Genomic DNA, 10,816 nt, shown 5'->3' on the forward strand with positions numbered 1-10,816 from the left:
TAAAAATGTTTCGTGATCCATCATGATTCCATTTTCTTCCTTACCCGAAATATTCAAGATAATTGGTATATGTTTTCGTATTATAATTGATTTTAAATTAATACTGAATTTAATGACCTATTCTCTCAGCGTACAGAATCGAGGAATCAAGAATCGAAGCCTTCGAGAAGATCAGCGGTCGGAAAAGGTGCGGATTCGACCGGAAATAAATTTGACACGACCGACGGCGTCGTTCTCCAAAATGGTTCGCCGAGCGAATCCACAAGAAAATCCTTTATGATCGATTTCGACGATCGACCATCGAAAGAAGACGATGCAATGCCGTTGAAAAAATCGTCGATGAAGAAGTCTTCTAACGACGTAAGACCGATTTTTTTACTTTCGCTAAAATCCCACGCACAAATGTTATTTATTGTATTGTTTTCATTGCCTAGACCAAGCGACGCTGTGTGAAATAATTCATTTCTCAGCTTTTGTTACTTCGGGTTGCTTTCTTGTATAAATCCACACAAATCTAAAAACGTTCTCTAATATTAATATATATATTAATATTGATTTTTATATGTTTCAAATAAATTAGCAATGAAATGCTAGCCAGATATCTGGCGCAAAATCGGCAAAACTAATGTTAATCGCTATAATCTTCTCACGATTGTATATGTGTAATTTATTTCCTAAACAATTGCAATCAAAGTCAATTGGCGGATATAATCTGTCAAAAAGTCAGAAGAAAACTCGCACGTTAATTGCAGCATTCAGGAGAAAGTGTCAATGAAGGCAATTAATAAACTCAAATTACATTATAGAAGGTACAATCATGTTAACCTTAGTAACCTAAATTTTTACTTCGCCATCGAAAAGCGAATTTTTCAATCAAAATCGAGTACGTTTTAGTGTACGTTCTGTATAGAAATATATTTTTACGTAATTTTTATACTTCTTAATTTATACGCGCAATCTGTTTATTTGCAGAAGCAACAGACAGCTTCCAGTGTATCAGGTCGGCCGACCTCGTCGTCGAATTCTAGTTTTAACTTAGTTCAAGATTCCAGTGTAAAAAGTAGAATGGCGGAAAGTGAAAGAGGAAAAGGAACAGGAAAAGGAGGAGTTAAAAGTAAAGGTAAAGGTACAGAAAAGCCTTCTTCCAGTAGTGGCAAGCTTGCAAACGCATCAAGTTTCAATGAAGATACAACTACCGATACGTAAGTTTTTTACGGTCCAATTTCATATTTTATTAGGAAACAATAGTTTTTGTGTCAGATAAAAATCCATATAAATTATTATCAAAATTGGAACCTTTTTCCTGTCTGTGACTTTCAAAAGTGTAATGTGAAATATGAAAATGATGTTATTTTCATAGAATTTAGTATAATTTTTATCATAAAAATTAAAAACTTGAAAATTCTTCCATCAAAAAGATTAGATAATATAGACGTAAAGTTTAATTATTATATGATATTGTAACTAAAATGGCAGGAAAGGTCTGGTAAGATGTAAAACATGCGGGCGTAGCTTCGCGCAAAATCGAATCGATCTCCACGAAGAGATCTGCGTGAAAACTGCGACCAAGAAGAGGAAGCAGTTCGACCCAGTGATGTGCCGAGTTAAAGGAACTGAACTCGAGCCTTTCGTTAAGAAAGGCCTCGCTAAGCGGGAGGTTGGTATCAAAGAATATCTTCGGAAAGAATCAATGATTAAAAATGTATACGCTTCTCAATAATATCGTCAAATTTTAACGCATAAAGTGACACGGTCGTCCGGATTGTCGCGGTTTTATTTCGCGAAGTCCGGTGCCTGGCTAACTCGTTCCCTCCCAAAAAAGACAAAAGCATTCATACGCTCACATTGTTTTCAGACAAAAACGAAGAAGTCGGAGTCGAAGCCGGACTGGCGACGCAAACACGAGGAATTCATCAGCGCAATCCGTTACGCAAGGGAGACACAGGCACGATTGGCGGCGGGTGAGAATCCGAGCGATTTGCCGCCCCCGCCACCCAGCGATACCAGCGATTACGTCCAGTGCGAGCACTGCGGCCGGAAGTTCAATCGGTCTGCCGCGGAGCGGCACATTCCGATCTGCAAGCGTATGCACGACAAAAAGCAGACGCAAGCGCCGAGGGCGAGACGCTAGAAGAGGAAATCGCGGCGACGCCCAGCCTCTCCCCGGTCCCTCTCCGCAAAGAAGAAAGCTCGTTCTTGTACTCCCCGATAAATTACCGTCTAATCTTTTTAAGCGCACTCTTGCCCTCGTCTCTTTCCCGCCGATTCACAAGCCTAACACTCCCCTTTGTACGCGAGACGCGACTCACTCCATTTCGAGATCTTCGCCTGCTTCACGTCTAACGTCGAAACGTTGGGTCAAAGAATTCGACAGGTTGATATTGAAGAACTCGTTTCTAAATTATCTTAAATTTTATTAATTAAAGACTGCACGGAAATGGGTTCTTCGACTGGAACGTGATTTGTAACGCTATGACGGTCTAAATTGATTGAAGCAGACGAAAATTACATTAATAATAAGAAAGATTATCTATGTGAGCTAACGGCAATGTCGTAATTTGGTCGTAAATTCGAGATGATCGATTATGACAGCAATAATCAAGCATTGATGTTCAAAATCAAATAGTTATGCCGCCGCTGACTATCGCTTTTCACTCGTGAAGCTGCTATCGCCCAAGCGGGTGCTTTGAATAACTATCGATAAAATTTTTTATCAATTGAATTTTATACATTTTGTAATTGAATGCAATTTTTATAACCGCAAGCGATTATACACGCAAAGTAAAAATGTAAAAAGAAAATAATGCGTTGATAATGTATATGAAAGAAATATATTATACGTAGCACGAATGTGGGAGTGAGAAAAATCGTAATTCTTTTCGTGACACACAAAACAACGAATGCACAGTTTCATCTTTTTCAGTCGATTTTACTTAATTATCCAGAAATAAAAAATGTCGCCAATTATTCGTCTATACCACGTTACGTTCCGTGGTATCCTAATTAGACAGATTTCTCGATCGTTGTGTACGCGATTTAGTATTTTATTAATTTTTTCTATTATTTTTCTAGTTTTATTTCTATATTTCATTTTCTATAGCCTTTTGGATAAAATTATTTATATTAGAATTAAATTTTTTTTTAATAACATTAAAAAAAAAAAATAATAAACGCATAAACGCGTTCATAATAATGAACGTTCTGATAAACAACTTTCAAATAATAAAAGTCCTGGAATTAGATTCCGTACAGCATAATAATTATGAGAGTGCCTAATAATTTTAGCCAAGGCTAGTATTATTTAACAAAAAGGATAATATTCGGATTATTGCATTTTCCTACGACTCGTATACTGTATTATATATTGCAGCTATTATACATATGTAATGTCGCAATGTCTTTTCTTTAATCAAATTTAAATCAGGTATTTTTCACAATTTCTTACTCGCTATATTAATTTAGGCAGCAAAACAGCCTGAATATGTTATACTCTTTAATATAACTTTCAAGACGTGTAATGTTTTTCAAAATTATATTTCCATCGGTTTCCTCAAGCAGAGCGGCCTGAATATACTACGTTCTCTAATTTAACTTTAAAAATTTGTAACAATTTTTTCCCAGGCAGTGGCCTGAATTATTTCTTTTGTTATTCAAACGTTACGAAAAATGCAATAAATAATTACAAACGATAAGACGAGGACATACCTGTACGCTGATAACCGTCTCGCATCGTCTCCATCCATCCATCCTCTCAGATGCGCCTCAGAAGGATGTAATTTTCTCAGTCAGTGGCCTAAATTAATTCTTTCGTTATTCAAACGTTACGAAAAATATAATAAGTAATTACAAGCGATGAGACGAGGACGTACTTGTACGCTGATAACACAACCGTCTCGCATCCAGTTCCGTCTCCATCCTCTCAGACGCGCTTCGGGAGTCTCGGAATTCGGAAGGAGAAGGAAGTAATGGCGGACGAAAAGGACCTTCAATCAGTTCAATCGAGGGCGCGCAAAAATGGCGACGCGACGCGACGCGACGCCGAAGTTTCGCGATATTCGTACGCCGGCAGCGCGTCTAATATGTCGCGTCACGCGCGAGCGCTCGGCGAGACGCTTTCACGGCCGAAATTCCGCTCCTTGACAATTATACGAGAAGTAGTTAACAATCGCGAAGGAGGAAAATAAGAACACACGGAGAGATTCGTACTCTACCACCGCAGCGCCGGCGCCGCGCCGATCCGTCCGGCGTCTACCGTCGGTCGCGGATCGGTTCAATTCGAGATTTTCACGCGTAACGACGGCACGTACCTGACTATTCGCGTCGCGAACGAGAGACGAGCGAGCGATCTTTCGGTAGGCACTCCCGCGATGAGAATTTCCCGTCGTCGAACCGAAAAGAGGAAAATGCAGAACAATTTGAGTCCGCGAGACGCGAGATCCGAGCGCGTCCGCGTCCGCGCCCCTTCCACCGCCGTCACCGAACCGAACACCGAATGGCCATTGGCCCGAATACGAAATACATAAGTCGCGAACAGTCGCGCGATACATCGCGATACATCGAGGGCTCGCGAGCGCGGCGGCGAGCCAATCGGAACGCTCCACGATAAAGTCGCCCGTCGGCGTCGGCGGCCGGGTTGTCGCTGGTTGCCGCCAGCGCAGCGCATCCGGGCAAACGTCAGACGTCAGGACGGTCGGGGCTTTGTGCGGAGGCGGTGTGCTGTGTGCGCTCGTCGCTGTGCTTTCGGCGGATGTGAATGACTGCTCGTGATGTCGCGTGTCGCCCGTACGATCCACGGAAAGATGTCGAGGCTCCTAGGTGAGTCGTCGGCGCCGAACTCCGATTATCGTCGACGCCGATGGCTTCTGACGTTGACACTAGTCCGGCGTTACCGCCGGAGTTCCGTGTGAACGACACCGCAACAAGTGTCCCCTCGGATCCCGTTCTCGCGAGAAAAAACGTCGTCGTTCTCCTCCGCTCCCTCGCAGCCTCCCGCGCAGCTTAATCGCGTCGATCGCGTCCATCCGACGTGCATCTTGTCGCGTACTCTCACGTGCTCTTTTCGTTACAGGTGTCCTTCTGCTAATCGCTGGAGCGAACTCCATGTACGCCCCTAATTCAGCCGTCGTTGATCTTAATCCAATTAGTTTTGATAACTTAGTGTTAAATAGCGATCACATATGGGTGGTTGAATTCTACGCGCCGTGGTGCGGACACTGTAAACAGTTGTTGCCGGAATATGACAAAGCGGCTACTGCATTAAAGGTGACTCGTTATGTTCAATTTTTCTTTGTTTTTCTACTTGTATATACACACATAGGAACATATATATGTATGTATGTATGGTTGTGTCCTAACAGGGAGTTGTAAAAGTTGGCGCGGTAAACGCAGACGAGCACAAGTCTCTGGGAAGCAAGTATGGGGTTCATGGTTTCCCAACAATTAAGATATTTGGGCTTGACAAAAAACCAGAAGACTATAATGGCCCAAGAAGCGCAGCTGGCATTGTCGACGCTGCATTAAACGCAGCCAGTCAAAAGGTTCGAAGAGCGCTAAGTGGTAAAACTTCAAGAGGTGAATCTAAGGTAAGCTACAGTTCGAATACGACTAGCTTGGGATTTATTTACAAGAAATATTTAAGTAGAGAGCGTGATATTTGTACAAAAGTAGAAAAGATAGTTTACCGATATGTGCGACGCGCTAAATAATATTTTTATGTAACTATACATTTGCAGAGCAAAGATCCTAAAGATGTAATAGAACTGACGGACGAAAACTTTGACAAGACTGTTTTAAATTCTGAGGATATGTGGCTAGTTGAATTCTACGCTCCTTGGTGCGGTCACTGCAAAAACCTAGCGCCTGAGTGGGCAGCAGCGGCTACCGAACTGAAGGGCAAAGTCAAACTGGGAGCTTTGGACGCCACTGTGAACACGTTGAAAGTAAGATATATGCTTTCTTAATATTTCCTTGCAACACGGTCTATATGGCAAACTTGTTTTAACGCACGTGATGTTACAGGCAAGTAAATACGAGATCAAAGGCTATCCCACTATCAAATTCTTCGCACCGGGCAAGAAGGACGCTGACTCGATGCAAGACTACGACGGCGGTCGCACGAGCGGTGACATTATCAACTGGGCGCTCGAGAAACTAGCCGAAAATATCCCAGCGCCGGAAGTGGTGCAAATAACGTCTGAGCAAAAGCTGAGAGCCGCGTGCGAAGACAAGCCGATCTGCGTAGTTTCCGTTCTGCCACATATCCTGGACTGTCAATCCGATTGTAGGAATGGATATTTAAAAACTCTAACTAGCCTTGGCGAAAAATATAAGAAGAAGATGTGGGGGTACGCATTATAAACTGATGTATATGTAATTTAAAAATATCCATAACTGTTTCTTCTTTCATAATTTGATTATGAAACTAATGAGTATTTTTTTATATTTTAATTCTTATTACAAAATTTATTTCACAATAAGTCATGAAGAAAGTAAGATAGATTAAGTAACACACACAGATAGGATATTAATATAAAAATTTGATAGAATTAATACAATTACTTTTAATATAATTCAAGAGTAGAAACAAATCTTTTCGTAATGTGATTTTTTTTTAAGAGGCTATAAGTTTGTTTTATATCGCATAAACCACGTTCGGTTGTTAATAATTCTCACAAAATATTCTATTTTTCATGTAGATGGGTTTGGGCTGAAGCTGGTGCTCAACCGAACATCGAGGATGCATTAGAGATCGGAGGTTTTGGCTATCCCGCGTTAGCGGCCGTCAATATCAAGAAGATGAAATACTCTTTGTTAAAAGGTAGTTTTTCATACGACGGAATAAACGAATTCCTACGAGATTTGAGTTATGGCAGAGGTGGCACCGCGCCCTTGAAGGGCGCTCAATTGCCTGTCATCATCGAAACAACCCCTTGGGACGGCAAGGACGCCGAACCTCCGCAGGAAGAGGATATCGATCTTAGTGATGTTAACCTAGACGAGAAAGACGAACTATAACTTACTGAAAGCCAACGACTGAATTCTTCTTAAAAGAATTCATCGCGCACAACGTATATCGGTTCTGATAAAAACTGATTAAGGGCGTAATCGCGAATCGGTATACGAGTCATATTCGCCCGGAAATTTATTTTGTATCATCAGACTTAATATCCATATATACTTAAGAGCCTAGGCATCGATTAATTTCATAACGAAATTAATGGTAAGGAATATAATTCCATTCAATGATTTTTGTATGAAAACCTAATATCGATATATATATATATATATATATATATATATATATATTTCGATATAAACATCGATATAATCATTTGTCGCTCTGTGTATCCTAAGGAAGACCAGTTCTCAGGTGCAATTGTCTAGTTTTACAAAACACACGTTTAAGTGACTCTTCCATCCGAAAAACCAATTTTCTACATTTTTTTTGTGTTGCTTTAGGAGAAATGAACTAGTTTAGACTCCCGTCATAAACGTACTCCTATGTTGTTTGCATCGTTCTCCATGTGTCTGGATAGGAAAAAGGTAGAGCAGTTTGAAGTACGCGCTCCGTGTGTCATTATGCATTTATTAGCCTGATGATTACTTTTTAAAAGTAGGTTGTTTAAGATACACATAGTTTATGTAAAAAAATCCTATTTGTAATAAATATACATCATACATTTACACGTATACTATTTCTACAGAAGTCATTTTTATGAATGTGAGCTTTTTACATATTAATAGCGCAAGAAAAAAACTCGGCAAGGCTATTAATTGCTTTTTCCCTATAACGGGACCAAATTTGGTTATTATAAAAATCAGTCTGTTATTGTGACGTGTTTTAGTATAACATTAATATCCTCAGCTAATTAAAACGAGTATACTTTTTTGCAGTCTTTTAGAGTCTTCCATCACAAGCAAAATTGCTGTGTTATATGCTATTTGTACAAACTAACGATTATGTAACATTTCTCATTTGAAATTTTTTTAGACATTTAATATTTTTTCGTTTCTATATATATATATATATATATATATATATATATATATATATATATAACACGTGTCTAAGATAATCTTTAGTTTGTATAGGTCAGTCTTCTCTTACAACGGTATATATAAATGCAATAAAAATGAAATTATTTCCATCGATCGCTGTAAATACTTATAAAAATTCATCCTATTGCGTATATAAGAGAATACGAAAACGCGGCGCGATCTCAATCTTAATATTTTTCTACTCTAAAAATCTAATGGAAGTGTTAAGTTGGTATAAAACTTAATTGCTATTAAACTCGTACAAAAATACTGTTACTTTAAGTGAATGTATCTATGCTTATATAAAATAAATGTCTAAGTTACGTTTATCATTTTAGGCTTACTCTCATTGATTCAACGATGCGTCATTTGATACGTTGTTCGAGTCGTTCGAGTCGCAATATACTCTCAGGTGCGGCACGTTGTTAACATTATCGCTAACAGTGCTCACAGAATTAACTTCCGTTAACTCTATGATGTCGTAGGCCGCCTCTTTCTTGCATAAATATGGGTACAGTAGGAAAGCGTAATAAGTGATCGTACTGAGTACGATGATGCCTATGATTAGCGCGATGATCCCCCAGGCTGAAATCCATTTCCGACTTGGAAGTGGATGCGACTCGTTTATGGACGACGCCGCTTTCTCACTCTTGGCATTCTGATCGTCCGTCTGCCTGGAGGGCTTGCGTGAATATACTCCGCTCTCAGGGAGTATCACTGTAAACATTTCCACCGTTAATGGCTCGTCTACAATAGCCGCAACGGTATGCAGTAAGACGTAAGCAGTAAGCTGTTGACTAAATGGGATTTTTACAATTCAAGAATAATCGACTGTGGTTGGTCAATAGCTTACTACTCACGTCTTACTGCATACTTTTACGGCTATTGTAGACAAGCCATTTTAAATATCGATAATGCGGCAAAGGTATAAGGCAGCATCTAGTAAAATAAGATAACAAGTACTGATAACGCAGTCACGATAAAGAGTGGAGCAAGCTTTAAGATTCTCAAGAAATGTATCTAGAACCGAACTCAGCATCAGCACTCACCAACGACGGCGATAAGGGCTAAAAGATATATCGCCCTCATAATGTCCGGATCTTATCGGTCTTAGCTAGTGTGAGAGATGCAGAAAAAAACGTTATACGAAAAGAAACAACCATTCACAACTATCGCCAGTGTCCAAAGGGCTTCTTCTTTGGATTTGATGACAATGATGACGCAAGTGTCCAAAGGGCACCGAAAGGGTCCCCCACGTCCCGCGACTCCCGGGCCCGGGTGTTCCACGAAAAACAACGAAAAAGAGAGACAGAAATCTCCCTGCTGTGATATATAGGGAAATTTACGTAGGGAGTTAGGGATGCTGTAAACGAATGTTACGTGGAGCTCGCAGACACCAGCAGCAACAGCAACACACGAAAAAGGCCGGGATGGGCCCTCTCAGGTTTCTCTCTAAAATAACTAATTTCATAATTTATTATAATTTTATTACAATCAAATTTATTATATTTATTTTGTATTTATTATTTTATATATATATATATAAATGTATTACTATATTATTATATATTTATTTAGATATATTATATATATTATCAATATTTATTATAATTTCATTAATTATTATTTAATTATTAACATTATTGTTTCAGGCTTGACTCGACCAATGAAGTTATCAATCGGACGGTGCTCGAGTCTCGACGCTCGACACGTGCGGTGTGCGGTGTGCGGTAGACAAACAGCTGATCCGGTAAACATGGCGGCGTTGAGAGGTTGCATCTCGGCTGCCTGCAGCATTCTGCCGAACAATATAAATTTACTGGGACACGGCGTAAGTGACTACCTGAGCGATAGATTTTTTATAATCTATGTTTTTACATCAATATAAACTTATCGAGATATAAGTGGGTGTTCGAGTCGTAGACTGTTACATCTTAACGTCAGTGTTGCTGCATTGACATAAACCGTGTGTTCTTTTCGTTTAATTACATCGTGCTTTCTCTGTACAGCTGCAACAGATACGGAATTACGTCGGCTGCAGGGTGTTGCGCGATCAGAAGCGTAGGCGATGGGCGAAGCAGTACGCCGAGGAACGATTGCGGCTGGTTGCCTTGAAACGCAACGATATTTTGCCAATCGAGATAAGAGTAAGTGACAGTCCCACCTGCAAAAATAACAGATCTTTCTGTAATCGGAGAACATAAAATTGACGAAGGCGCAGAATTTTCCTTGCATCATGTCGCTTTTCATCGATGCATTTTTATGTACAGCGCATTTATATGTATAATTCTCTATTTGAAACAGCGCTGTACGCACATATTATCTTTTGTAGTATAATAATATTCTGGAGTAATTCAAACCACATATAATGATTCTCTTTCAGGAGCTCGCTGGCAAGCAACTAGATGAAACAATTCCCAGACAAACCGCGTTGAGACAGTTAACAACGAGATGCGTCGTGACGTCTCGAGGCCGAGGTACGATGATTCGATGGAGGGTATCACGATTCATCTTTCGCCACCTAGTTGATTATAATAAAATGGCTGGAGTGCAACGTGCCATTTGGTAGAACGATATGCACCTTAGATTGTATATTACTTGCATATTGTGCTATAAGTGAATACTAATGAAGCGTAAATGATACACGAGAGGATATGAATAGAATAAATCATCATTATGTTTCCCTACGTACGTTTTATCGTTCTTCTACTTCCACATTATTATGTTGTGACGTCAGAAACGAGAAATCATGAACTTTTTTCCCATGTATGCCGAAACA

At 39.8% G+C, this 10,816-nt stretch overlaps 5 protein-coding genes across 9 annotated transcripts in view; 3 read left to right on the forward strand and 2 right to left on the reverse strand.

The window, feature by feature from the left end:
* Positions 1 to 2,850, forward strand: part of LOC143907966 (uncharacterized) — a 137,278-nt gene extending 134,428 nt beyond the window's left edge. For all 5 annotated transcript variants that reach the window (XM_077425119.1, XM_077425118.1, XM_077425117.1 and 2 more), the window contains 4 exons: positions 130 to 360; positions 973 to 1,202; positions 1,477 to 1,657; positions 1,856 to 2,850. In XM_077425119.1, the coding sequence (XP_077281245.1) occupies positions 130 to 360; positions 973 to 1,202; positions 1,477 to 1,657; positions 1,856 to 2,131 (918 nt within the window). In that variant the 3' untranslated portion in view covers positions 2,132 to 2,850. The remainder of the gene's footprint in view (positions 1 to 129; positions 361 to 972; positions 1,203 to 1,476; positions 1,658 to 1,855) is intronic.
* Nrx-1 (neurexin 1) overlaps positions 1 to 3,889 on the reverse strand; it is a 258,161-nt gene extending 254,272 nt beyond the window's left edge. The window contains exons 1-2 of the mRNA XM_077425128.1: positions 3,870 to 3,889; positions 3,706 to 3,793 (exon numbers count right to left, since the gene is read on the reverse strand). Of these exons, the coding sequence (XP_077281254.1) occupies positions 3,706 to 3,747 (42 nt within the window). The 5' untranslated portion in view covers positions 3,748 to 3,793; positions 3,870 to 3,889. The remainder of the gene's footprint in view (positions 1 to 3,705; positions 3,794 to 3,869) is intronic.
* Positions 3,890 to 4,630: 741 nt separating this feature from the next.
* Cabp1 (Protein disulfide-isomerase A6 homolog CaBP1) lies at positions 4,631 to 7,683 on the forward strand. Its single transcript, XM_077425141.1, has 6 exons — positions 4,631 to 4,815; positions 5,069 to 5,262; positions 5,358 to 5,582; positions 5,733 to 5,939; positions 6,019 to 6,344; positions 6,696 to 7,683. The coding sequence occupies exons 1-6, from the start codon at positions 4,767 to 4,769 to the stop codon at positions 7,012 to 7,014; spliced, it is 1,320 nt and encodes a 439-aa protein (XP_077281267.1). The 5' UTR covers positions 4,631 to 4,766; the 3' UTR covers positions 7,015 to 7,683.
* Positions 7,684 to 8,016: 333 nt separating this feature from the next.
* Positions 8,017 to 9,454, reverse strand: LOC143907977 (uncharacterized). The gene is made up of 2 exons (XM_077425150.1): positions 9,087 to 9,454; positions 8,017 to 8,754 (listed from the first exon to the last, which is right to left on the reverse strand). Exons 1-2 carry the CDS (start codon positions 9,124 to 9,126, stop codon positions 8,384 to 8,386), a joined length of 411 nt encoding a protein of 136 aa, XP_077281276.1. The 5' UTR covers positions 9,127 to 9,454; the 3' UTR covers positions 8,017 to 8,383.
* A 235-nt stretch (positions 9,455 to 9,689) lies between these two features.
* Positions 9,690 to 10,724, forward strand: Mrps14 (mitochondrial ribosomal protein S14). The gene is made up of 3 exons (XM_077425147.1): positions 9,690 to 9,868; positions 10,047 to 10,184; positions 10,421 to 10,724. The coding sequence occupies exons 1-3, from the start codon at positions 9,704 to 9,706 to the stop codon at positions 10,604 to 10,606; spliced, it is 489 nt and encodes a 162-aa protein (XP_077281273.1). The 5' UTR covers positions 9,690 to 9,703; the 3' UTR covers positions 10,607 to 10,724.
* The last annotated feature ends 92 nt before the right edge of the window (positions 10,725 to 10,816 follow it).

The sequence above is a fragment of the Temnothorax americanus genome, unplaced genomic scaffold (genome assembly GCF_048541705.1).
Source record: "Temnothorax americanus isolate GAGA-0224 unplaced genomic scaffold, ASM4854170v1 Scaffold9, whole genome shotgun sequence".
In the NCBI taxonomy this organism is placed as follows: Eukaryota; Metazoa; Arthropoda; class Insecta; order Hymenoptera; family Formicidae; genus Temnothorax; species Temnothorax americanus.